Source organism: Pogona vitticeps, chromosome 5 (assembly GCF_051106095.1).
Source record: "Pogona vitticeps strain Pit_001003342236 chromosome 5, PviZW2.1, whole genome shotgun sequence".
In the NCBI taxonomy this organism is placed as follows: domain Eukaryota; kingdom Metazoa; phylum Chordata; class Lepidosauria; order Squamata; family Agamidae; genus Pogona; species Pogona vitticeps.
The window spans coordinates 4202157-4229884 of record NC_135787.1 but is presented as its reverse complement, the minus strand read 5'-3'; the positions used below and the strand labels follow the sequence as shown (position 1 = coordinate 4229884).

The 27728-nt window shown below is 44.8% G+C and overlaps 2 protein-coding genes across 3 annotated transcripts in view; one reads left to right on the top strand and one right to left on the bottom strand.

Moving 5' to 3' along the window:
* ATRN (attractin) overlaps nucleotides 1-27728 on the top strand; it is a 172113-nt gene that overhangs the window by 9546 nt on the left and 134839 nt on the right. The window lies entirely within an intron of this gene.
* LOC144583291 (uncharacterized) lies at nucleotides 14101-17292 on the bottom strand. The gene is made up of 5 exons (XM_078376820.1): nucleotides 17162-17292; nucleotides 16756-16798; nucleotides 15266-15493; nucleotides 14822-14893; nucleotides 14101-14218 (listed from the first exon to the last, which is right to left on the bottom strand). Exons 3-5 carry the CDS (start codon nucleotides 15424-15426, stop codon nucleotides 14101-14103), a joined length of 351 nt encoding a protein of 116 aa, XP_078232946.1. The 5' UTR covers nucleotides 15427-15493; nucleotides 16756-16798; nucleotides 17162-17292.

The following is a 27728-nucleotide window of genomic DNA, read 5'->3' as shown; positions in this document are numbered from 1 at the left end:
TTTTTTTTGTGATTTAAGTAGTGATTTAAATCAATTTGATTTTAAGAAATCATTGATTTTTATCTACTCTGAGTTGAGCATACTGAAAGCTTTGAGTTCCTTGCTCCTTTGTGCCTTGTCTATCCATATTCTCTTATTTGTTGTTGTTGTTGTTGTTTAGTCATTAAGTCATGTCCAAGTCTTCGTGACCCCATGGACCAGAGCACGCCAGGTCCCTTTTCTTATTGGTACTTCCCAAATAATTTAGCATGTTGTGTTGTAGATGATCTTGTGGTCTCATGGTGGTTCTGTGCCTGTGAATGACTTGCTTTCTGCATTCACAGCTGCGGCTTAATTTAGTGGAAGCATTATATTTAGTTGAACTGTAATAAAATTCATTCAGAGGGGAGGCAGGATCTGTTCTTTCAGCTGAATATCAGGAAAGTATGACGGTGGAACCAGTGACTGTGGGTGGTGGTGAGTGCTCCAACACTGGAGGCCTTCAAGAGAAACTTAGACAACCACCTGCCAGATCTGCTTTGACCTGGATTCCTGCCTTGAGCAGGGGGTTGGACTCGATGGCCTTAGAGGCCCCTCCCAATTCAATTATTTTACAATTCAATGAAAAGTGGTCAGGGAACAGGGGTATATTACCCCAAATGGGGTAAAAATAAAAATCCTGGGGGTAATGAGGACGCAACCCTAACCCCCTTCTCTCCTCCTCCTCCTCCTCTGCCCGGAGGGGGGTCCCCAACTGCTCGATTGCCCCCTTTCCACCCTGTTCTCCAGCCTGGCTGCAACCGAGCCATGGTGGATGGTGGCCGGCGACGGGCCCCGGCCAGCGGAGTATGGCAGTCGAGGTGGTGGCAGGGCCAGCCATTGCGGAGGGCGAGGCCAGGGCGAGTGGCTGGAGTGCCCCAGCCAGGAGGAGCCTCTCCTTCCAGTACCGGGAGAGGTGGATCGCGGCGGCGGCAGCCCAGGCCAGGCTCAACCTCCTGCTGCCGGGCCGCCATCCCACGCCCCATCCCCGGAGGAGTCCATCGGGCGGCAGCAGAGGCAGTGTTGGGCGCCCTTGGAGGGCGAACCACCTGCTGTTCTTTAACAGCCACCCCACCCAGGAGCTGCCCAGGACTGGCCATGTGTGACGGAGATCCTTCCTTTCTAATCAAGGGGGTAAAAGGTAAAAAAGTTCCCTGACCCCTATCCTAGGGCCACACTAGATTGTGTGTGTAGTGTTTGCTGTTCACCTAATCTGATACATTTTGTGGAAAACACCCTCTCTGCTTTTCTGCCACCACCATCCTATGTGAGACTTATGTTAATACATGGCCTTGGACAACTTTTTTTAAAAAAATTATTTCTCAAACCAACAGAAAAAGAAGAAAATATCAAATAAACAAATATCTAAATACACAGTGCTCTTTACCACTGTGACTATTTGGGAGTAGCAGCTTATACCATTTATCCTTGGGAGCCTCATCTTTTTTCCAGAATTGTATTGATTCTTGCAATGCACTTTTCTCATTCCCCATTATTAGTACAAAATCAATAAATTCTCCCTGTCTATAAATTCATCTTTGCCTGTTGCTCCCATCTTATTTTTATGTTACATGCACACTTATTAATAGCTATTTCCTAAGCTTTTCTGTTATTGCTAGGAATTGAAAAACAGCATATAATTTCCAGTTAAGTGATTGCTATACACAAAACATTTTATAGTTCCTGTCCCCTAAAAAACTTCTTTTGTGATCAGCCACTGCCAGCTGCATGTGATGTCATGTCTTGACAAGAAACACAAAACGAAACAAAAGCTGTAAAAGACATTACGGCACCTTAGCTTTTGTTTTGTGCTTCTTGTTGAAACGTTTCCACATACCAACACGGCTACAACTTTGTATCTTGAATGTCTGAAACTTATTTTGATTCTGTCTTGTCTTCCTTGATCTCATTGTCTTTTCTAAGAAAAGACCCAAAAACTAAATCCTTTGCTCTCTGGTTAATAGTTACATCGGGTGGCATTATGGTATAAATATAACCATGTAAAGTGACGCATAACTGCGCACACCCAAGGCTTCTGTACACAGAAAGGTAATAAACCACGAACAAGGCTCATATGAGTGACCTATCGATTTGGTCAACAGGGAGGAAGTCTGCTTAGGCAAGGAGAGATCATGACAGAGGGTGCCGTTGTTTTTGGCACAGAAGTTGCACTGTTTATGATAGTAACCTTTACGGTCTGCTGTAACCATGAATTCCATAGGTTAGTGATGTGTGGGTCTGTTTAGCCCTTCATTCACTACCCTGTGTCAGCTTTGTTGGATGGTTTGCTACTGGTGCTTGGCAAGAATTTTTCTTTTTGATGCACATTTTCACTTTACATTCTGCACCATGACTTTTAACATAAAGAGAAATCTTTCTTTGCAAAGAGGATGATCCATCTTTCTGGCACTCTTAGTTGCCCTCTTTTAAAACCTTCTAGGTATTTAAACCTAAACCTCCTTTTTCATTCAACAATATTGCCTAGAGCAATACGTCTCCTTGCGCTGTCCCAGGTCCCTCACCTCTGCCTTCAGATACTACAACAGTTGTTAACGCTCCTCGATTTCTTATCTTGAACTTTGAGAAGCTTTTAAACTAGGATCTGCTTTCCCTTACGCCTAGAACTTTCACACAGCTCTGTAGTCCTTACACGCAAATGAAAGGTAACCGATGTAGATACATGCCTAGTGGTGGTCTTCTTAGCTTCTTAAAGCAGTGTCTCATGATACCTGAATTAGCAGACTTCGATTTAAAGGCTGCCGGTGAACCTGGATCTGACCCTGGTTGGCAGGGAACCTTTAATCCAAGTTTTTGTTTTGGATCAGCAGTTACTGAAACTACAAATCCCCCCTCCCCCGCAGCTATTAATACTAAAGGGGACTTGTTTTAGCCTGAAAATGATTTCTCCACTAACAAACATGATTAACTAGAACAGCCTGTTATCTTAGAATTATGTCTTCGTCTGTATACCATGGTTTTGTGTTTACTATACTATGTGTGGCATGCAAATACTACATAGATCCCTCCCACTTGTTGCAAGCAGTTGTGTCCCACAAATCAAACAGGTCCTGCAGGTAATAATTAAGGCTTGAAAATTGTACTTGCCTCTGTGTGTGTTTGTGTGTGTGTGTGTAGGCAGGCAGCCTGGCTAGGATGCAGTTTTAAATAGCAAGATAGTAGGGTGTGCCCTTTTCTGCTACTGCTGTTTTGGATTCTAACTCCCATAATTCTCAAAGAATTCCCCAGGCTGAACTGTAGGAGTCTCAGCCCACAAACACATACCTGCAGACATGTTCCTTTCACTCGCCTGGACAATGCTGGTGCCTCCTACTAGGCCTTCGTTTTCTGCTGCAGTGCTTCCTAGTAGGAAGCTGTCTTTTTTGCTCTATAGAGGGCACCTCCTGGAGAACCACCACCCCAAGGAAACATTTTAATTGGCTGTGTGAAAATGTTAACTTGCCCTTCAATCCACTTTTTTTTGCAACTTGGATTGTTCTTCTGGCAAGTAATGTGTGAAATTCAAAGCTTAGTTTCAAAGCCACTTCATGCAAATTGTATGGAGATGCTTTTGTTCTGTGCCTGTGTATGTTTTCTGATGAATTTTGAATCTAAAGTTCTCTGGAAAGTTTCCCAGAAAAAAATCCATTAGCTCAGTTAGTGAAGATCTGATTCAACACACTTCCTTGGTTTACATTTAGTAAGAAAAAATAGTATTCATTTTATATTTGCGCATAAAAATCAGAAATGTTTTCTCAAGAGCCAGTGGTTTTTGGATGGACATACCTGAATAGGGGGAAAAAATCAAGGAAATGCAATTAATGTGTTTTAAACATCAGGTTTACCTGTCTCTGTTGTGCTTTATGAGTGTGATCTGAACAACAGTCCCATCTTGTGCCTTCTGCTGGAGGTGTTCCAGCTGTAGTCCTCACAGTAGAGATCGGACCCTCTTCCCCATCATCATTTAGGTACCAGTTAGCATGTCTTCGTGCAAGGTTTCAGGGGCTGTGCAAATGTTTCATTGGTTTAGTTGTTCACAAGCATTTAAGACATTCAACTGAATAGCATGTACACTGCTTAAATTAAAGAAAATAGGATGGTAGTAAAAATGTGTATCTGTTTACTGTAGTATGCATATAGAGTTGTGCACATAAATATACCAGCTTTGTGTGGGTAGTGATTGGAAAAAACTTAATTGGAACTTAGCTTTGACTTCTGCTTACTTTTACACATTTTATCCTTAGAGACAAGTCAGAACAGCTCTTCATATGAATAAAATTGTTGGCCCTTCTGTTCCAATATGGTCAGCTCTGATTGGCAGCAGCTCACCGTGTTTTCAGACATGACTCTGTTAGATTTGCTAGTTCTACGTGGAGATCCTGCTTTTTCCTGGTGATTTTCCATCCAAAACCTTGACTAGGCCCAACAATGCTTAGTTCCTAAAATCAGATAAATTCAGCATGTTTCATAGAATCATTGAATAACTGAGTTGGAAAGGTCCTCTAAGGCCATCGAGTCCAGACCACTGCACAATTCAGGAATCCAAACCAAAGCAGATCTGACAGAGGGTTATCCAATTTTGCCTTGAATATCTCCAGTGTTGGAACACTCACCACCTCCCAAGGTCATTAGTTCCATTGTCAGACCGCTCCAACAGTTAAGAGGTTTCCCCTGATATTCAGTCTAAGTCTGGCTTCCTGTAGCTTGAGCCCATGATTACATGTCCTGTACTCTGGGATGATCAAGAACAGATCTTGCCCCTCCTCTGTTTGGCAGCCTTTCAGATATTTCAAAAGTGCTATCCTATCGCTCCTCAGCCTTCTTTTCTCCAGGCTAAACATGTCCAGTTCTTTCAGTCTTTTCTCCTAGAGCTTGATTTCCACTCCCGTGATCATCCTTGTCACCTTCCTCTGAACGTGTTGGCATCCTTCTCAAAGTGGGGTATCCAGAACTTGCAACTTTGAAGTTGATCCAAGCATGGTCAACTCTTTTTAGCAGCAATTCTGCTTGGTTTCAGGTCATTCAAACCCTGCTTAGTATCCAAAGTCCGACAAGATCAGAGTAACTGTTCACAAGGCGCTTGCTTTCTATACCTTTTGTGGAGACAGGAGAGACAAATGTTCCCTCTGATTTTCATCCCTGCTGTGCAGGAGCCTTGCCTGTCTGTGTGTGGGGAAATGGAGTTTCATCCAAAACCCGGAAGTAAGCAAGCATTGACACTGGCTGCCGCTGTGTGGTGCTGATGAAGTTCTATGCTCCCATGGGCACATACCGTAGAGCAGTGGTTCTTAACCTGGGCGATAATGCCCCCCAGGGGGCGATTTCATTTTTCAGGGGGGCGGTAGAACGAAAAGGGGCGGCGTGGGGGCGCTGGAGCAGAAGGGGGCGGTAGGGGGCGCTGGAGCAAACCAAACCTGTGAAGATGGCTGCAGCCTTTTTACAATGTGCATGAATATATATTTTCCTCCTATCTTAATTTAGTTTCAGAGTTTTCGTCTTGAAATTTTTAGTTCCTGCATTTTCTGCCCTTTTTATATTTCTTTTTGAGTCTTAAAATTAGCTTGCAACTAAATCATTAAATGTTACTTTTGGGGGGGCATTTCATTTTCTTGGAATTGAATTTTGTTTTCAGGGGTCATTGGATTTAAGTGTCTTATATAAAGAAACAAACAAACAAACAAACAAACAAACAAACAAACAAATAAATAAATAAGATATAATAAGAAATAAGAGGGGGGCGATGATAACTTCCTCAATGGCTCAAGGGGGCGTTTCTTTCAAAAAGGTTAAGAACCACTGCCGTAGAGGGAAGCCTGGAAGGGCCCCAGTCCTGTCATGGTGAAACCGTGGCAGGAGCAGAAGAGGAACGGTGGTAGTTGGCATCATCGCTGCTGCTTCTACTACAGTTGCTCACAAGTAGAGTTGTACACTGGATTTGGCTAAATGTCATAATGCTAGCCAAATGTGGGCAGTTTGTGCATTTGTGTGGTAACCAGGGCAAAGAGTCCAGAAATGCTCACAGGATAGAGCAGGTACTTCAGTGTCTCCCTTCTGTGAAATCCAACATTTTATGGGGTTAAAATGCACAGCCCAATTGAAAGTTGGAGAAGGGAAATGAAAAGTACCTGTAATTTTCTAAGGAAGATGTTGGGCCATTGTTGAAGGAGAAGGATACTTAACAGCTGAGCCCTCTGTCCAAATTCTCTCCTGCACACTCCCAGTCACTAAGACATTGAGTGTATTCCCTTCCGGACCGTCTTCGTGGCATTTCATTTAGCTGTGATATGAAATGAGGGATTTGCGTTGAGGTAACATATATAGTTTGGGCCTAATGTTTTAATTTTTTCTTTCCCCCTCTCTTTTAAACTTAGTTATTATACTGAGTCAATAGGACTGATTGTGTGAGCAAATGACTGCTTGTGTTCTTACAGTGGATTTGACTGGTAGTCAGAACTTCACTTTTAAGAGATTAGGGTCTGTTGTTCTTCCCTCCCTCTCTGGTTTTTCTTTTCATGTTGGCATGGTGGTGCCACCACCAACGTTCATAATAGCTGCCTCTTGTGTAAATGTTCTCTTCCACGTTATAGTGTTTTTTATTTCCTAATTTTGGAAATCTCTTCCCTACCCCCATAATTTGGTAACACACAAATATTGGCAGAACCGTGGGTTGGATAAGAGTACCTGAAAAGGGAACAGGGTGAATTGATCCCAATTTGTGTGCCTTTTGGACATGGACTGAATCAGGGGGTCAGTGTGCAGCCTTATCCACTGTTATATCTGTCCCAGTTGCCCAGTTTGATTTATGCTTATTCATTGGCCAAAGTCCTGGTGGGTCCAAAAAACCAAAACACACCTATATTCCTTGTTCCTAAGTAAAATTGAAACAATGAGATGCACACGGGCATCGACTTAACATTCAGCAATTCAGTCTGTTCAAGTTGAGACTAGAAACTAAGAGTTAGGCAGCAGTATATTGTATATGATGCTTTTTTAAATCATCGTGCTTATATTTAACATGGGAAAAAAGTTTACCTAGGAGAGGATAGTGTCTTTTAAGAACATAACAGTTTTTTTTTGTATGAACATGATAAAGCAAAGGCAACAGTGATTTCAGCGTGCAGATGTGAGTTAGTCTAAACTATTGGAGCGCCTTGCTAGGCCATTCTTAAAGTGTTTGTTGAGAGTGCTCCATATTCTGTTAATGTCTTGGAAGCTGTGCTGGTGAGTTTAATAACAGCGTTGAAATGCAAGAGTAATAGTAAAAAACAACTACAGAACAAAACAAAAAAACTCAGGATAAAAGCTCTCTCCCGAGAGCTCTTGCAATTAAAGGGCAGCCGTAAGTTTCATTTCACTGTCTGAGCCATCCCTTTTTCTGGGCTGCTTATTGCACATGAAATTACTTTACAATCCCATTTAAGGCGGCCACTAGCTTTCCTGTAATGAAATGCTTGGCTTTAGAATTGCTTGTTTATCTCCTCTCTTCCACATCCATCACCCCAGTAAGATTAGGACTGCAATATTCACAAACTGGGCTTGTAATCTCCATCTGATAAAATCTGCCTTTCAAGCTAGTATTTATTTTTATTTTTTCTTTGCACATCAACTTTTTGAGCCCATCCTTGCTGTGATCTTTATCATTTACTCTGGTACTGAAAAGGCAGTAACTGTGGTTTAATATTATCTGATATTCTGGGCCCAGAGAAATAAGGACACTTGCTTCTGGTGAGATAGCTTGGATTTTAATGTTTTCCTGCCTTTTTTTTCCAGAAGGAGTTGTGAATTTTCATGCCGACACACGGAAACTCTTACTGCTTTCATGAATGGCTTTTGTTCACTTTGTATTATAATAATGTGACATGAATGGAAATTATAGAAGGTGTTAAAGAGAATAGCAGGCCTTTTTGTGTCTTTTTTGCACTGCTTAATGTCTTGTCCTTTGTCATATTCCTGACTGTACCTGTCAGGTTTCCCCCCCTGAAACCCATTTCTACAGCTTTATGAAATGCAGTGTGTGGTGAAATACTGAAAACACTTGCCAATGCTTGTGTGCTATCATTCTCCTGTCTCTTTCAATCTTCTTTTGAACATAGAAATGTAGGGTCTTCTCTTCTCTAGTAGATTGAATTCCAAGCCAAGATTTTGTCTGTTTCCAGCAGCTACCAGCTGGTCAGGTGTATTAGCCAGACTGCATTAGGAAAGCATGAATGTGATGGTTCCTAACATTTGTCTCAGTATTTGAGCCACTCGGTTTCTTCTGACTGACTCATTTCTGATTAAAACACATCGTAGTTGTCTGACCGGAGATATCCCATTCTGATCTACTTTAGTTCACCAACATGAAACACTGCAATCTTTAAGTGTTCCATTTGTTGCCTTTAGGTTTCCAATTTACTTTGATTCATACTTCGTACTTTCCATATTCCAGTTAAATTTGTTATGTATTATTATTATTTTTTATTATTATTTATTTTATTTATATCCCGCCTATCTAGCCAACTCAGGACCACTCTAGGACATCTCTGTGCAGTAGATGTCCTTCAGTTGCTTAATTAGCAACAGCCTTATTTGCCGGGTAGGTGGGGCTCGTCAGCCATGGAAGGCAGCCCATCTAGGAGAAGGAAAACTCCGATTTCAAACCTCCACTGCCTTGTGGCTATATCCACCAATGGAAAAGGCTTCAGGAGTTAACCTCGAGGCAAAATCCGGAGCTGGAGTCCCGAAGGCAGCTCGTGTCGTTCTGCCAACTCCTGCGACGGTGCTGGAACTAGTCATATTGGCTCTTGCCTTTCCATTGGACCATTTCAGCAATGTGGAGAGGGGGGATCTGCTGCTTGGGTAACAGCCTATCCTCCATATTACCTTACCCGGGCTTCATGCTCTGGAGAGGACACTCCTCGATTCAGAGCATGTTACCATAGTCTCTCGAGACTGAAGGATGCCTATGATATTTGTACTCATCACTTTCTCTTCCCTGGTAATTGATCAAGTGCCTTCTGGCTTGGCAGTCTCATCTTCCAGCACCATCTCTCGTATTGGATTTCACATTCCAGGGTTTTCAAGGCAGGGAAGATTCAGCAGTGGTTTACCATTGTCTTCTTCTGCACAATACTAAGAAATATTAGCTTGAGTATCACTGCCATTCTCTATGAAAGGTCCTCGTCAGCATTAACTTCAATTATTGTTTCTCCACCTCCATCACCACTGGAACTATCCAGTCTCTTCTGTTTATGTGTCTGTTACTTCTAAAGAGAGATGGGTCCCATCTTAGTCTGGTGTCTCAGCTACGAAATTTCTGCATTGGGTGATCCCACTAGGAACCCACACTCATAATGGAGATTAGCCTCCTAATTCTATCACCATGTTAAGGTGTGCATCCATAATGAGAAATGTTAGTCATTGTTGTTGTTTAGTCATTAAGTCATGTCTGACTCTTTGTGACCCCATGGACCATAGCACGCCAGGCCCTCCTGTCTTCCACTGACTCCTGGAGTTTGGTCAAATTCATGTTGTTGCTTCGGTGACACTGTCCAGCCATCTCATCTTCTGTCGTCCCCTTCTCCTCTTGCCTTCACACTTTCCCAACATCAGGGTCTTTTCCAGGGAGTCTTCTCTTTTCATGAGATGGCCAAAGTATTGGAGCCTCAGCTTCAAGTTAGTCGTTAGTACATCAGAAAATCAAACAAAATCCTTTTATTGTTACCATGTTCTATATGAGCTGGAGAAGGATTTACACTGAAAAATGACAATATGTCTGTGATACAAATTCTGATTAGCTTAGGTCAAGGATAATGACTTTTACCGGGTTACTCAGTTCAGCTTAATGCTTTTTTGTCCTCAGCTCCAATGTTTCTAAATGGCAGAGAAAAACAAAAAAGATATTAATGAACCCAGTTATTATTTCTGCCTTTGACAGGGTTTTCCTCCCTGTGTTTTGCCTCTTACAAGACTAGGGCTGGCATCTAATCAGAATACATTAACTGACAGGCAAAACATGGGATGCTTCAGCTTGAGATACCTGTATTTTGATTGCAGACAGTGATAGGAGAAATTTGTCTGGTTCTAGTTGTAGAAATCTGGTGATCATCATAATGTTAAAGTAAAAAAAAAATTCAAAAATGGTTAAGAAACACTTTTACATGCCTAGGTGTCTTGCTTTAGATTTCTTGACGCCTGAGTGTTTTTCTCCGGAGTTACCCCAGTGAGGGGCGTGCTGGAGAAAACAAAAACACCCAGGACCACATCGATATAGTGAATGGATATTTGTAAAGTTGATTCATCATCTGACATATCAGTGCTCGAAAGAGATAGTAGACACTGTGAATTGTAGACTTCTAAGTGACAATGTAGAAAACCAGAAAAGCATTCAGACATGGAGAGGTCTATAGGAGAGCCTGTTTTTCTTTAAAATTTGGCATACTTGGTACTGTGTTGGAGGCCCTTGCAGATATTCGGACATCTCTGTTAGTTTGAAATGTGTCTTTAGCATTGACTAGAGAGGGGCACGAACCACCAGGTCAGCCAAAAAGACACACTGGCACGAACTGCCAAATCAGCAGTTTGTGCCCATCCCTCTTTGCCATTTTTAATATTATACTTGTGGCCATCGACATCCCTGATGAAGGTGGGGGTGGCTGGGTGGATTTCCTCAGCCAAAGGCTCCATGCAGTCTATAGTTTCACTGCTGCTGGAACTCATCTTTATCAGGTTAGGGGAATGGGGTACAGTGTTCATTTGGGTCTTGCGCACCTTCACCATCAGTCTGTCCAGGGTGTGTGTGCTGAGTAATCTTCCCTATCTCCCCAGCAGTCCTCAGTTGGGCCCTCATTCTTTTCACTGGGCCTCCAGAGTCTCCAGTCCAGAGTTGGAGTCTAGTTCATGCCTTTTAGGGAGTAATGATGGGCCATTCGAAGTTCCCACGGACCAGCTTCATGCCCTGTTTCCAGAGAATCTACCATAGCTGCTGTTTGTGCCTTCCTCTGCCACTGCTGCTTCTATTGGGGTTGGGGTGGGCCCTGTCGGTTGGGACTTGACTGGCCTGGGCCATCATGGGATCCTTGTTGGGGTGATAATCAGTGTTCCTCCCGCCCTATCCTTTACTGGAGAAAGGTAAAAGGTAAAGGTAAAGGTTCCCCTTGACAATTTTTGTCCAGTCGTGTCCGACTCTAGGGGGCGGCGCTCATCCCGCTCTTCAAGCCATAGAGCCAGCGTTTGTCCGAAGACAATCTTTCCGTGTTCACATGGCCAGTGTGATTTAGACACGGAACGCTGTTTACCTTCCCACCGAGGTGGTACCTATTTATCTACTCGCATTTGCATGCTTTCGAACCGCTAGGTTGGCGGGAGCTGGGACAAGCAACGGGCGCTCACTCCGTCGCGTGGATTCGATCTTACGACTGCTTGGTCTTCTGACCCTGCAGCACAGGCTTCTGCGGTTTAGCCCACAGCGCCACCACGTCCCTTTTTTACTGGAGAAGCAGACCCATATGCCTGACCATGGGTCCTACAATAGTAGCAGCAGCAGCCAGTCTACCCTGAGGATGCAGAAATGGGAGGAGGTTCCTGGTATACCTCATCCCAGTCCTCTGCCTCAGAATCCATTGAGGTTGGTGAGTCCTCTCCCCCCCCCCCCCTTTAAGCCTGACTCCGGCTGTCCTGGCCTGGTTCCAGCCTCACCCTCCAGGTGCGTCTCATCCACCTCCTGACTTCTACCTGGGGCCATGTTCCTGCCTTCCATACCTTCACGTCACTCTGCTGCTGTGGTCTCTGGGAAGGCCTCCAAGGAACATGAGTCTTGAGTTGGATGGCCTTCTAGAGACACCTGGAGCACCCCACCCCTCGCAGTAAGGAACTAGTCTGTAGTTGAATTCTTATTCATGTGTCTCAGCATGCTGCCAGAACCTCAGTCAAGGTCTTGTTAATTAAACTATTTCACTGCTCTGGAATTGCAGCATTGTCTTATACTGATGTGAATACTCTGTTGGAGTCTCACTGGCAAATGCAAGTTGCATCCGGGTGCCCAATATTCAATAGCTGCTGTTTGCAGTGGGAGTGGATGAACAACCTCCCTCCAGTGATTCGTGCGGCCCCTTCGCTGGGTATCTTCAAAAACCAACTGAAAACATGGATGTTGGTACAGGCCTTCCCTCCAGTCAACCCTTGATTACCTTTCTCCCCCTCTTTCTTCATCATCTTGTATAATCTATTAATTTACTAACGGGTGTCATAATTTTTGTGTATATTTGTTGTTTTTATTTAAGTATTTGGAAGTCGCCTAGAGTGGTCACAAGACCAGATGGGTGGGGTATAAATGAAATAAATAAATAAATAAATTAACGAAACATGGAGAGTTAGTCTGTGCTTGATTTATCATGTTTTGCAGTGGGCAATGTCCCTCACAGGAAGCCAGAGGAAGAATCGAAGGTCTGTTCTTTCTTTTGTATTAAATAAATACCAGAAGCGTTTAATTTCTGTGCCCTGAAGACATTTCAAAAGCACAGTGATGTGCCTTTAGAATACTTTATTCCTTCCACCACTTCCAGCTATTTGGTCATCTTGTGACTTAAAATGAGCTTTGAACCTCTCCGCAAATTTTGTTTTGGAGTATAATTCGGACAGTTGCCCGATCGGATTTCTGAGAACAGCTAAATCACTTGATAAACATCATGGTTCATGGAAAGTTTGAGATGCTTTGCTGCTAATGAGATCTCATGAGAAGCACTATGAACTCTTCAGAAGACTAACCTTCTGATGATTAGAGATCTGAAAAGTCTTTGTGAGTTCCAAATGGCAGTTAAGTGGAATACCACTGCGTGTTGCACTGATGGAAGGGAGCCTTACAGCCTGAGAAGAGCCACTGAAAAAGCCATCTCTCTAGTCCTTATAAAAGAGTCTTGTAAGGCAACGAGACTGAGACTCCCCAAAGATCTTAAAGCTGAGGGAAGCTCATATGGGGAAATATGGTCCTTTGGTTAACCCAGAACCAAGCCACATCGGACGATAGCTCTTTGAACTGGGTCCAGAAGCCAGTGGAGCTGAACTAGTAGGAGAGGTAGAATATGTCTTATAAGCAGGGCCTGAAAAATGCACTCGTCCACTTGTTTGTGACGAGTGGATAATGCTGCTCAACGAGTCACAGCTCCCTGCCTCCTTCACCTCTGCCTCTCTCTCTCTCTCTCTAATTCTGCAGTCCTCCCCTCCCTCCATTGCAAAAGGAAATCTGCCCCACTCTACATTCTCCTGCAGAGCTATATCTCTATGTACCGCTCAAACTGGAGAAGAGAGTTTGAGCGGTACTTAGAGATATAGCTCTGCAGGAGAATGTAGAGTAGTCCCATGCAAAAAGTGGAGAGGCAAAGCTGGGATCAAAGTGCTTTGATTCCTCCCCCTCCTTATTTCCGTGTATAAGACAACCCTAAATTTTAAATCTAAGTATTTTAGAGAAAAGTATTGTATTATACATGGAAAAATATTGTAGGTTACATGATTCACACAGTGTTTTTTGGAGGCAAGTTCCATTCTAGGTGTTTAGCTATAAATATGCTCAGGGCTTTTTTTATTTTATTTTCATAGAATCATAGAAAAGTGAAGTTGGAAGTGGCCTACAAGTCCATCAAGGCCAGCCCCCTGCTCAATGCAGGAATACAATCAGAGCATATCTGCCAGGTGGTTATCTAAGTTTCTCTTTAATGCCTCCAGTGTTGGAGCACTCACCAACTCCCAAGGAAACTGTTTCCACTGTTGTACTGCTCTAACAGTTAGGACGTTTTTCCTGATACTCAACTGAAATCTGGCTTCCTTTAATTTGAGCCTATGGTTGTGTGTCCTGCACTCTGGGATGATTGAGAAGAGATCTTGCCCCTCCTCTGTCTGGCAGCCTTTCAAATATTTGAAAAGTGCTATCCTATCTCCACTTAATCTTCTTTTCTAGAGGCTAAACAGGTCCAGTTCTTTTAGCTTTTCCTCCTAGGGCTTGGTTTCCAGACCCCTGATCCTCCTTGCCGCTTTCCTCTGAACTTGTTCCAGTTTGTTAGCCTCCTTCGTGAAATGCTGTGTCCAACCCTATTTTATTTTATTTTATTTTATTTACAGAAAGCAAGTACTATGGTTAAATTTGGGCTTCTTCTGCGTGGTCTTCTGTGAATGCACACAATAAGGGGTTAAGTCAGCGCCTGCGCTGGTCTTCTCGGAATATTCCAGAGCTCTGCAAGAGAAACATTGTCAACATTATCTATACTGCGCATGCTCCGCCCGCCCAATCCTCAGTTCCATTTCTCCGCCGTGTGGAATGGTTCTTCTCGGTAGAGCTCCTCTATTTTTCGCCCTTTTCATTGCTAAATTTCATCAGGTTTTCCCGGTTCTTCGACCCTTGCATGCCTAACGACTTCGTCTCTTGCCTATTGGACTTGTTTTTCCTCAGCGGCTGCTCCGTTTACCGCTTGTGAGTCTCGCCCTTTTTCCCGCCCTTTTCAACGGCCGCCGCGAGTACTCGCCTCTCCTATGCCCCCTCCACCTTCGGGCCCCTTTAGTCGCTGTGTCGTTTGCTCGGGCAAAATCCCTTTCCAGGACGGGCACGACACTTGTCTTTTTTGCCTGGGGGAATCCCATTCCGCCCAGAGTTGTGAACACTGCCAGGCATTTACCAAGGCAGCTCTGAAGGCGCGACAACAGAGGCTAAAATTACACCTGTGGAATTCAGCCCTGGCTGCCTCCCAACCTTCACCTATGGAGATTCCTTCCACCTCCTCAGCCCCCCATTCTGAGGGTGCTCCGGGCCTTACAGTAGCCAGTAAGTCTTCGGACTTACCTGAAAAGCCTAAGAAGCCTTCTAAGAAGTCTTCGACATCCAAGCTCGCGCTGCCCGCGAAATCCGTGAAATCTGCAAAACAGGCAAAAACTAAGGCTTCTACAAAGGCAAAGGACGCTGTATCCCAAGCTTTGCCGGGATCTGCCGACCTTCTCTCGCCTGTACTGGAGGATTTGTCGAGAGACAAGGACTCGACATCGGGGGCGGCTACCCCCCTTCCTCCTCGTCAGCCTGAGCCGGCTATACCCCTTGGCGCTCCATCTCCGACGCCAAGCCAGCTTGTTCGAGCAACAACAAGCTTGGGTTCTGCCCCGATTAGCCCCGTGTCTTCTGGGCGGGCTTCACCGGCTCCATCTGTATCGCCGTTACCTCCTCATCCTCCCTCGCCACCGAGGAAGAAGACGGCAAAGAGGAAGCATTGCTCCAGGGATCGTTCTGTCTCACCTCATAGAGACAGCAGAGACAGCCGCAAACGCTCTCGACGTCGCCATAGGTCGACGTCGGTTGACTCCTCCTCTTCCGGCTCCCATCGTCGCCGCCACAAGCGTCGGTACAGGCATCGATCCTATTCCTCCTCGACGTCGACGTCGACCGACCGCCGTCATCGCCGTCGGAGGGTCAGATACATTTATCTTTCCCCCTCTTCTTCTTCCTCTCCATCGTCGACCCCCCCTAGAAAACATCGACGTCGACATAAGAAGAGAGTAAGGGACATCGTTCCACCTCCTCCACTACCAACCCCCCCCACTGCTCCGCCTTCTACGGTTCCGTCGATGCCGACCGCGCCGCCTCCTCCTCCACCTCCTCTTCCTCAACCCGTCCCTCCAGTCATGCCTCAGCCCCCACCTCCACGTCGAACGAGAGGGCATGAGCTTTCATCCGAGGATGATGATGCTTCCTTTTCTTCACAAGAATCCCAGTCAGAGGAAGAACCACCTCCTCAACCCACGCCTCATGAGCTACCAGTGGGAGAGACGGTGGATTCGGATACAGGCAATCCTCACGATTCCTCACCCTCAGAAGACTTTTCCTCTTACTCACAAATGCTGGCAAGACTAGCTAAGACACTTAAGCTGCGCGTCGACGAACCTGTACCACCAGAAGAAGACCTCATCTTTGGGGATATTAATAAAGAGCGGTCACCACCTCCTAGCCTTTGCTTTCTTCCTACTTTATTGAAGATCATTCAAGAATTTTGGGAACACCCTTCAGCAGCTGTACCGTTACCCAAGAGAACAGAGAACATGTATAAAATTGCTGGGGAGGATGCTAAATTCCTTTTGAAGCACCCTATCCCAAATTCTCTTATAGTGGAGACCAGCTGCACCAAACCATCGGGAAGGGCACATGTGGTCCCCACGAACAAGGAGGGAAAAAAGCTTGAGTTAATTGGTAGGAGAATCTACTCTTTAATCGCCTTTATACTCAGAGTCGCTAATTATCAGACCGCCCTAGGGGCATATCAAAAACAGCTGTGGGTAAAGATCTTACCAGCTTTGCACATGCTGCCAGCAGATGCACGACAAGCCTTTTTAAACACCTACGAGGAAGCCCAGACGGTTTCCAAGCACCAGAGGATTGCAACGAGGCATTCAGTGGAAGCATCAGCTAGAATCCTCGTCACTGCTATTAACCTGCGTCGACATGCTTGGTTACGTGCTGCTAACATCCTTGAGGATGTAAAGGCTAAGGTGGAGGATTTACCTTTTGATTCTACTGGCCTTTTCAGCGAAAAGACGGATAACCACCTTGAGGACTTACACAAGGCTAAGAAAACTGCCAAATCCTATTACATTCAGCCACAACCAAAGTTCAACAGATACCAATGGAAACGTTCTTCCAATCAGTATAGTCAACCTTCCCAACAGTTCAGACAGTTCAGAGAGACCTCCCGATCCACTTTACCTCAAGCTTCCTCCGCTCCATCTACTTACCGTACGCACCACACGTCGCAGCGTCGTCAGACCTTCAAGCCACCTGCCAAGAAACACAAACAATATCTTTGACTGGCTGGCTTACCCCTCACCTGTCATCACAGACATAAGACTTCAGCCATATTATCGAAATTGGTCAGTTATTACAAACGACTCCTGGGTTTTAAAGATTGTTTCCTCCGGCTACCGCCTAGAGTTTACAGAATATCCTCCTTTGGGAAGAGTACAGTATACTGCATCAAACTCTATCCTAGAGGAGGAGGTTCACTCTCTACTTCAAAAAGGTGCCATTCAATCAGTACCAACAGCAGATATACCCAACGGCTTCTATTCAAGATATTTTGCCGTCACCAAAAAGGATGGCGGCATGCGACCCATCTTAGACTTAAGAGACCTAAATACTTACCTGCTCCCTCGTCGATTTCGCATGGTGACGTTGGAGTCCATCACACACCTCCTGAAAAAGAAACACTGGTTTGTTCTCATAGATCTGAAGGACGCCTACTTTCACATCACCATCCATCCAGATCACCGAAGGTTCCTCAGATTTGTCTTCCAGAACACAATTTACCAGTACCTCGCTCTTCCATTCGGCCTCGCCACAGCGCCTCGCACATTCACAAAATGCATGGCCCCTGTGGCGGCTTACCTCAGACTCAACGGCATTCACGTATTCCCATACATCGACGATTGGTTAGTCGTCTCTCCATCCAGGCGCAGGGCCTTCAGAGATACCAAGTTCATCCTACGTCTCCTCAACGGTTTAGGACTCACAGTAAATCACAAGAAATCACGCCTTTTTCCATCCAAGGTGGTACACTACATTGGTGCCAAGATAGACGCGCGGAAGGGGCGCATCTTTCTTCCACGTCAACGAATACACAAGATTCGCACCGCCATCCGGAAGTTTCGCCCGGGTCGTTCAGTATCGGCGAGACATGCCCAACATCTTCTAGGGCTGATGTCCTCCACCACTTCCGCGGTCTCCCACGCTCGTCTAAAACTCAGGTCCTTACAGATATGGCTGTTAACCCTTTTCAATCCTCTCCAGGATCATCAAGGGAAAAAGCTGCTGGTATCAACGGAGTTAGTACAACAGCTCCAGTGGTGGGCTTTCCCTCCACATCTACAGGTGGGTCGTCCATTCCGCCCTCTACGGCTCACGGCTCAGATTACCACGGATGCGAGCCCCACGGGTTGGGGAGCGCATTGCGGCCACCGTCGTGTCCACGCTCTATGGTCTCATCAGGAAAGGTCGTTTCATATCAACCACCTCGAGATTCTAGCTGTCTTCAAAGCACTGAAAGCCTTTTTCCCCCTAGTACGTGGCCGTGGTGTTCAAGTAGTCACCGACAACACCACGGCCATGTACTATATCAACAAGCAAGGGGGCACTCACTCTCCATCTCTGCTGTTTCTCACGGTCACTCTCTGGGAATGGTGCTACCAGAACCACGTATTCCCAGTAGCAGTTCATCTATCCACGGAGGACAATTTTCTTGCAGACCAGCTCAGTCGTCGTCTAGACCAGATGCACGAATGGGAGCTGGACATGTCGGTGTTCAACCAACTCTGTCAACGTTGGGGCAGACCTCTGATAGACCTTTTTGCCTCGCACCACAATGCGAAATGCCCTCTCTACGCATCCAGAGCGGGGTTAGGACGCAACTCACTGGGAGACGCCTTCATGCTATCTTGGAAGCAGGGCCTGCTTTACGCCTTCCCTCCATTCCCGCTAATACAGAGGACCTTGGTTCAACTCCATCATCAGTCAGCAGAAGCCATACTTGTGACACCCTTCTGGCCTCGGCAGCCTTGGTTTCCGACGTTAGTGGACATGGCAGTGGACTCAGTGCGACTTCCCAGCTTCCCAGCTCTCATCACACAGGATGCGGGAACGGTGTTCCATCCCGATCTCCACACTCTCCGCCTCACAGCGTGGAGGATCTCCCGCAGATCAAGGAGATCTTAGATCAGTCCAGAAAGGCCTCTACTTCCACACTATATGCCTATAAGTGGAGGAGTTTCATCAAGTTCACTGACTCAAAAGGTTTATCACCTGTCCCAGCTTCGCTTTCTACTGTCCTTCAGTTCCTTCGTTACTTGTTTGACCTTCAGCTATCTGTTGCCACCTTAAAGGTTTACCTCGCTGCAATTGTTTCCTTTCAACCCAGAGAATCACCGTCATCACGTCTGTTCTCTCATCCCACAGTCAAGGCCTTCCTTAAAGGACTCTCTCACATTAGACCACCAATCAAACCCTTGGTACCCCAGTGGTCTTTGAATTTGGTCCTCAGGGCACTCATGTGCCCTCCCTTTGAACCTCTGGCTACCTGTTCTCTAAAGTTACTATCGTTAAAAGTGTTATTTCTGGTAGCCATTACCTCGGCCCGTCGTGCTAGTGAACTGGCTGCATTACGAGCCGATCAACCTTTTCTGCAATTCTTTAATGATAAGGTCATTCTTCATACGGACGTCTCCTTCCTTCCGAAAGTCGTCTCAGAGTTTCACCTGAATCAACCACTAGTCCTACCTACCTTCTTCTCACAACCTACTAACGAAACAGAACGCATGCTCCACTCTCTAGATGTAAGGAGGGCACTTTCTTTCTATGTCGCACGTACCAAAGAGTTCAGGTTATCACCTAAACTTTTCTTATGCTATTTTGGACACAAAAAAGGTTTACCAGCCTCCTCCTCATCTATCTCTCGTTGGCTGGTTTCAGCAATCTCCTTGGCATATGAGTTACAACACAAGCCTCCTCCAGAAGGTCTCCGTGCCCACTCCACTAGGGCAGTGGCCTCTTCTACAGCACTTCTGCGTGGAGTTGATCTTCCCGATATATGCAGAACTGCTACGTGGTCAAGTGTCTCCACATTCATCTCTCACTATAGACTTGACATGAGAGCGAGGAAGGAGACGAGATTTGGGAGAGCTGTCCTTGCATCTGCCCTCCAGTGACGGCCCTCCAACCGGTAAGCCAGCTTGTTAATCACCCCTTATTGTGTGCATTCACAGAAGACCACGCAGAAGAAAGACAGGTTACTTACCTGTAACCATGGTTCTTCCAGTGGTCATTCTGTGAATTCACACAAACCCGCCCGTCCTCCCCACTATCCGTCACTGTATATCTGCAGATCTCCTGCACATAGTATATGGCGGATAAATGGAACCGAGGATTGGGCGGGCGGAGCATGCGCAGTATAGATAATGTTGACAATGTTTCTCTTGCAGAGCTCTGGAATATTCCGAGAAGACCAGCGCAGGCGCTGACTTAACCCCTTATTGTGTGAATTCACAGAATGACCACTGGAAGAACCATGGTTACAGGTAAGTAACCTGTCTTTTTCATTCCCCTCCTAAAAAACAGCTCCTTGCTATATGGACTTCTGCTCCTGAAGCTGTCTGAAGTGGGGCTGGAAAGATGTGCACATTTCTTGGGGTTGACATGTGATTTGATTGATTTAAGTCCATACATTTATTATCTGTATTGTTGCGGTAAGATTTGAGTGAGCTCTTAATTGGTAACCCTTTATTAATTCAGACACATGTACAGTGGTGCCTCGCTTAACGAGCGCACCGTTTAACGAAGAATCCGTATAGTGATCCCTTTTTGGGGATCACTATACGGATCAGACCCAATCGCCGCACTCGCTTTGCGACGATTGGGGCGTCCGGCAGCCATTTTGGAGCCGCCGAACAGCTGATCGGCGGCTCCAAAATGGCCGCCGGATGACCCGAAATGGCCCCTATCAGTGTTTTCGCGCCCTCCCCTTGCTTACGGAGGTCGCGAAAACGCTGCGGGGGGGCATTTCGGGTCATCCGCGGCCATTAACTAAGTTTAATGCATTCCAATAGGCTTTTCTTACCCGCACAGCGATGTTTTCGTATAGCGAAGGTTAATCCGGAACGGATTAACCTCGCTATACGGGGCACCACTGTATTAGCAATTCATCCTTGTAAAACCTTTGAGGTCTTATATGTGTCAAATCCCACTGCATACTCATACTTGCCTGGTTGGAGTTTTTACTAGACATAGCATGAACCAAAGAGGTTAACTTCCTTTGTCCGTAGCAGTATTTAGGTGTAAAAAATAATGTCGGTGAGAATTTCAGTCTTGGCTAGTTTGTTTAGAGGTGCCTAGAGGTGGCCTTTACCAGCATTTGAATGAAGAAATTGGCCTTTTTCTGTCCACATTTGGGAATGGATCGCCTTTCGATCTGCGAAGCAAAGCAATAGTGTAGCCTCCTAACCTGATGGTAAGCCTGAATGAATGGGTTGTTCAAGGTGACTCTAGTTGTGGGAATCCTCTTGGGACTGCAAACCCAAAAAAGAATTTGTATGATGAAAATGGTAATGATAAAGCTGTGGCGAAGGTGCCATAAATTGTGCCTGTGTGTGTGAAGGCCTTTCCTGGGCGGTTGCTACTTTTTCTCTTCTTGCAGAAGAAAAGACCTTTGGAGTCCAGCGGAGTGTCATCTTGGCAAATCTCTTGATATTTAGCAGAGAATTTGAGGTGGGGCTTTCAAAAATGGAGAACCCCTGAAAAACTGGTGTATAGTGGTAAAGATCGAGTGCACTGCTTTATATATTTGAAAGGCCCACAGGTGTAAAATAATGTAGGTTAGGCGTCGGCTTGTGTGTCTCAAAATGCTTCCATTTTTAGCATATTGTATGTTTCTAATTTTGAGATACAGCTGTTGTGCCAATAGGTGATCTATACTTTCTGCTTATCATTTCTTGGTGGTGGCAATGAACTCCTGAAAGGGAACAAAGATTGCATTAAAGGAAAGACACAGCCGTCAGCAGTCTATGAGACTTCCTGTATGAATCTTCCATCATCTTTCCCTTTCTCTTTGCTCTGTCTCCCACGCTTGAAAATTTTCATGCATAGCCTTATTTGGTCAGGAATTCCTCTTTTCAGTTCGTTCTGTAATGTGCCATGTGCCTTAATAGTTCCGTATAAGTAATATATAATGAAAAACCAAGGGACTGAGTTAATGTTTGTTTCATTTTTGTGTCTGTTTCCAAAAAGGGGTCAGAAGGAACTGAAAGCTTGGTGTAGTGGTCAGAGACCTACCCTTGGCAGTTAGCTGCTATTGTCGAGGAAAGATCTTTGACCAGTCTCACCTTTATCTCACAATGGCTTCTGCCTAGTTGCTGCCCTTCAGGAGTTTCTCTTTCTCCATCACCTTTGGAACCATCAATTTACTCTTCTGACTCAACCCTAAATTTTTAGAGGACGGGTGCATCTAACCCTGTTTTCCCGAAAATAAGACCTAACCTAAAAATAAGCCCTAGTATGATTTTTCATTCGGCTCTACGGCTTGGAGACGGGGATGAGCACTGCCCCCTAGAGTTGGACACGACTGGACTAAATGTCAAGGGGAACATTTACCTTTACCTGTGATTTTTCAGGATGCTCGTCGTATAAGCCCTATCCCCCAAAATAAGCCCCATTGATGTGAAACCCCGCCTGCCACCCTTGTGCAGCAACCAAAAGAAGAAGACACAACTGTATTTGAATAAATGTAGATGGTTGTACATGAAAAGAAAACATTACCTGAAAATAAGCCCTAATTAATTTTTTTGGACCAAATAGTAATATAAGACCCTGTCTTATTTTCAGGGAAACACAGTAGATGTCGTAGCTTTGATCACAATAGGAGTCTAAACCTGTAACAGTGTCTTGCCTTCGATCGGTAATTGCTCTCAGCTTTCCTGATGCAGCGAAACCCTACCTCACGTTAAGGTGTACATCCAAGAGGGAATGTTTTTCATATCAACATGCAGTTTACTCCAGTTTACTCCAAATGCAAGAAAAAATAGAGAGAAAAATTTTGGATATAACCAAGCCTGTGAGGTTTTACTGATTCTGGGACTAGGGGCTGTGGTTCTGGCTGACTCCTGTTCATCTCGTCGCTTCTTCTTCTTCTTCTTTTTTTTTAAATTCAACAATGTATAGACAAAGAATGGCTTTGTACTAATTTAATATGCCTCTGGGTTAGAGGACAAGGGCTGATCTTGAAGAAGTTGTAGTAATTTCCTGTAGTAATTTTCATTAACTCAGGCCCTGGTCACATGAGGGGAATGTTCTCTAGTTATGCCCCAGTTACTTTGTTGCTTCCCCCCCCCCCCCCGGTCCCATGGTGCAGAGTCAAGATCGAGACATTTTCCCTGCAATGTAACAGGAGAGTTGTGTTATTTTATACCTTTGTTACCTTTTGTACCTTGCCGGGATTGCCTGTATGCATGACATTTCAGAAGAAAAGAATGTGGTGCTTATATAAATGTTTACATTTTTTTGTGCCTGATTCATCAATACTACATTACTGGCGAGTAATATATACCGTATTTTTCCGTGTATAAGACTACTTTTGTCTAAAATCTTTAGACTAAAAATTGAGGGTCTTATACATGGAAGTAAGCCGAGAAAAGAACAAAAAATAAGTGGAGGGGAAAGCAGGGATCAAAGTGATCCTGCAGGGCTTTGATCCCTGCTTTCCCCTCCACTTGCTAAGCCCCACTTAGATTTCTTAATTTTGGGTTTAAAAAGTGTGGGGCGTCTTATACACAGAAAAATTCAGTACACACACACACACAATTTCTGTGGGAAGATATGTTGAACTGTTGGTGTGCCAACATCACTGGGGGAAGGGGATGATTGTGAGTACTGCTGCGCAGATATCCCATGTGCATTGTGCATTTCTGCAGGAGCAGTCAGTCCAACCGAGGACACTTTCCTAAACAGAAACCCTTTCCCAGTCAACATTCCCTCCAGTTTTCAGCCCTGCTGGGTGGTGCGCCACTCCCTGCGCGCTTGTCCTAGGATATAAGCCCCATGACCACAATTCAATACGATAGAAGTATGGAAAGTGTCAGAAGAACTACATAACATTTCCTTCCTATGACCAGGACAGTTGATTCCCTCCCCCAACAAAACAGGCAGCAAATGACAACCAGTCTGCTACAGAGAAACAGAATGGGTTTTTAAAGTGTTGCTTTAACCTGGGTTTATCTATGTGGGCGTTGAAGTACAGTGGTGCCTCGCTTACTGAGCGCTCCGCTTAGCGATGAAATTGCTTTGCGACGAAGATTTTGCAATCACTTTGCGATGTTCCCTATGGGGTATTTTCGCTTTGCGATGACTGATCATCGCAAAGCAACCATTTTCGCACAGCTGATCGGCGGTTTCAAAATGGCCGCCAGGAAAAAACATGGCCGCCCGCTGTTTTCTGGGATGGATTCCTTGCTTAAGAGGCACCAGAAATGGCCGCTCTATGGAGGATCTTCGCTGAACTGTGAGTTTTAAGCCCATAGGAATGCATTAATCGCGTTTTAATGCGTTTCTGTGGGCTTTTTTATTTCACATTGCGACATTTTCGTTCAACAGCGATTTCGCTGGAACGAATTAACGTCGCAATGCGAGGCACCATTGCATTATAAAGTATGATAACATGGTCTCTCTGTATTAGTTGCATATCTGAAATCTTTCTGTGCAGAACAACTGGAGTGTAGTCATTGTTGTTGTTGTTGTTATTATTATTATTAAAATCATAGAATAATGGAATTGGAAGGGGCCTATAAGGCCATTGAGTCCAACCTCCTGCTCAAGGCAGGAGTCCAAATCAAAGCAGATCAGACAAAGGGTGGTCTTAAGTTTCTCTCGAATGCCTCCAGTGTTGGAGGGCTTACCACCTCCCAAGGTCATTAGTTCCATTGTCATACTGCTCCAACAGTTAAGAGGTTTTTCCTGATATTCAGCCTAAATCTGGCTTCCTGTAGCTTGAGCCTATTATTACATATCCTGCACTCGGGGATGATCGAGAGCAGATCCTGCCCATCCTCTGTATGACTATCTTTCAAGTCTTTAAAAAGTGCTAGTGTATCTTCTCTTCAGTCTTCTTTTCTCGAGGTTAAACATGCCCAGTTAGAAGCTAGAACTGAGATGAGAGTATTCTTCCTGACTGCTGCGAGTTTGACTTCAGAATGGCTCTCTGTAGCACAGTGTTTAAATGTGAAAAATGCAGAATAGGAATGAGTTCATACTTGTTGGCTTGGTTCAGAAGTAATAGCAAAGTATGATTTGCTTGCCAAAGGCATGGTTAGCCTCAGACTTCTACACACCTTTTCCCCCTCTGCATGGACAGGAGGAAATGGAATGTTTCCATCTTTTTTCAACCTTGGGAACCTGTAGTTTGATCACAGATGAGTTTATTGAGCAAACTGCATTTTGGTGCATTGCAAACCAGAAGTGGAAATCTCCTGTCTCCTCTCTTTGCATGTGAAGGAGGGCGAAAGAGTACAAAAAATCCAGTTGCACCCCACCTCTTGCACATCTGGGCAAATCATATTTTGTGATGTCTGAACTGGGCCTTCATGATCTGTTGGTTCCTGACAAAGCACTTTGGGATACAGCTTAGCCTAAAGACACCATATTTTCCCGTTTCTATGCACAGACTGAATACACGGTGTATCTCATTCTTTGCCAATGAGAGTGCTTTGTATTATCTACTTCAGTAACTGTGATGTGTTCTGTTACTTTTTTTTAACTTCAGTCTGCGTTATGGTTCAATCCTATTTCTGTGCTTATGATGTAGGCAGTATCTTTCGAGAGCTTTTGGCTACAGCTGAACGGCTGATATCACCTAAAAGGTTGTAATGCGTTCTGATCTGTTTGCTGCTTTCAGTGACCATGACCACTACCTGGGAAGTAATCTCTGACTGTGATACTATTCAGAAGCTTATCTGTTGTTTGGAACAAATGTGTGGAAAGGAACCAGACTCCTCCTCATTGAAATTGATCTTATTCTACATGTTTTGCCTCTTGGCTTAAGTAATTTGTCTGCAAGCTTTCAGTAAGGCAATGACTGTAGGCACAATTGAGAGGATAGCTGTAGATAAATAGCAGGGTTACTTAAGAAAGCAAATGCCCCAGTCTCTTAAGTAGATATTGATCTAGTAACGAAATGCAGTTATTAAGCAGAAATACAATTGTAACATCCCCAAATTTCTTACATTACCTAAAAACTAGTTGTCATTCACTTAAAACAGAGGTGGCTAAATGTGCATTTAAGATATTGTTGAGCTGAAACACCCAGCAGTTTTCAATTTCTGCTGTGCTGGGTAGGTGTTAAATAGTCTGGAGTCTAAGGGAACTTTGCCCACCTTTAGGTTAAATAAATTTGAATGACTCAGTGCGAAGGTTCGAGGTTCCGCCCTCCCCTTTTATCAAAATAAACAGGAGTCTTTTTTGAACCAAAATCTAAACTGTCGTTTATTTCTTTAGACAAGGGTAAAACTTCTTTATACGAATCTTGTTGTAACTTCTCTTGTGTAGCCAATGGGGCTTGCAAGGGCAACCAAAGTTCAGAATCAAATGGGTTCAATGATTTACTGTCCCAAGGTCCCACCGTGAAGGGGGTCATGGTTCGGCATATCTGCTTCATCTCCTTCTTCTCTCAATAGCGGTGAGGTCTCGTCATCCTCATCCCCTTGCCATACCGGGTCTCTCTCGCCCGTAAGCTGTCCCCATGGTCCTGGAGGTACATCATCCTCCGGGCCTCCTCGGCTCACCATGCTCTACGTTCCTCCGCTTCTCGAGCCACAGCCTCCTTCTCCTCCCTCAACCTTCTCCTCCAATCTCTCGCCTTGGACTCTCCCCAATAAGATGGGCGCTGAGGGAGTCCCTTCCTTTGGCAATAATCTGCCTCCTCCCTGGGTACTTTCACCTTTTCCCATTTCCCCGTCCAGGGGTCTTCTACCCAGATGAGTTCCCAACCACCTGGGATATTGTTGTCCTCCCTATTTATAATAGCCATTCCCGCCTCTGCCAAAGACTGCCCCTTCCCTTCCCGCCAACTCTCCCTCAGTTTGTGTGGCTATTGTCAGACCCCGCAGGCTTATTTCCAGCTCCCGGGTATCTGTCTGCTGATGTACTTTCCTGGGAGGTGTCGGCGGTGGAGTGGTCTGTGCCTCTCTGGAGGTCTTTCTTGGGGACGGCACTCTGGCGAGAGCTTCTATGCTCTTGTCCTGTTTATCACAATGAGGCTACAAATCTTAACTGATTGATTAATGATTACATTTCCATGTGATTAAAATAGTAGATGAGAAATAAAAAGGTTTGCTTTTAGAAGCAGGGATTTGTTGCAGCAAGTTGACAGTGTTCGCTTTTTGCAGTTTTTCCTGAGTGCTTGCACGTAGGGCAGGCTTTGTTGTGAGTGGAAGTGGATTTAGAAATCTCATTGTACTGATTGTTTGATTTAAATGTTGAAACTGCACTGTAAACACAATTGAAGTGTTTGTTAAGAGCAAAGAACCTGTCATCTGGGACAGCCGGAGGTCGGTGGGAGAGAAGGCAGAAAATGGGAACTTGTCATCCTTATGAATTTAGGCTATTTTGGTACAGTATCTGGATTTAAGGTTGAGAGACAGGGAACTGTTGAAATTGCACCATATTCTGTGTCTATGTACTTAGATCACATGCGACAGTCCTACTGCACATGATAGCCCCACAACACTGGTGTTACTGTTCCCAACTCTTCTTTGGATAGACTGCTATAATTATTTCTGGTAATATAGCCAGAGGTAAGAACTGCAATTTGCTAACAGTTTATGAAGGCAGGCAACACACTCTTGAGTGCCACTTAACTTCCTTTAATTTTATATGTCTGTCTCCAGTAGTTCATGTGTTTGGATCTTAGAGATTCTGTGTTAGGTAGAAGCAGGGAACAAAGTTATCTCTCTGCACGCAGGTGTTCCCACTTAGGATCTGAAAGTGGTCATGGGAAAAAGGTGACACTAGTAACTTCTAACTGAACACAACTGTAATGCTTCCTTCTTTCTCAACATTCAGTATAATGTGAAATTTTGCCAGATGTGTGTTGGGATTAAAAGAACAAGGTTTGGGTTGGAATGCCATGGGATGGAATGTATATTTCTTCCATTACTTATTAATGAGTACGTGCACATAT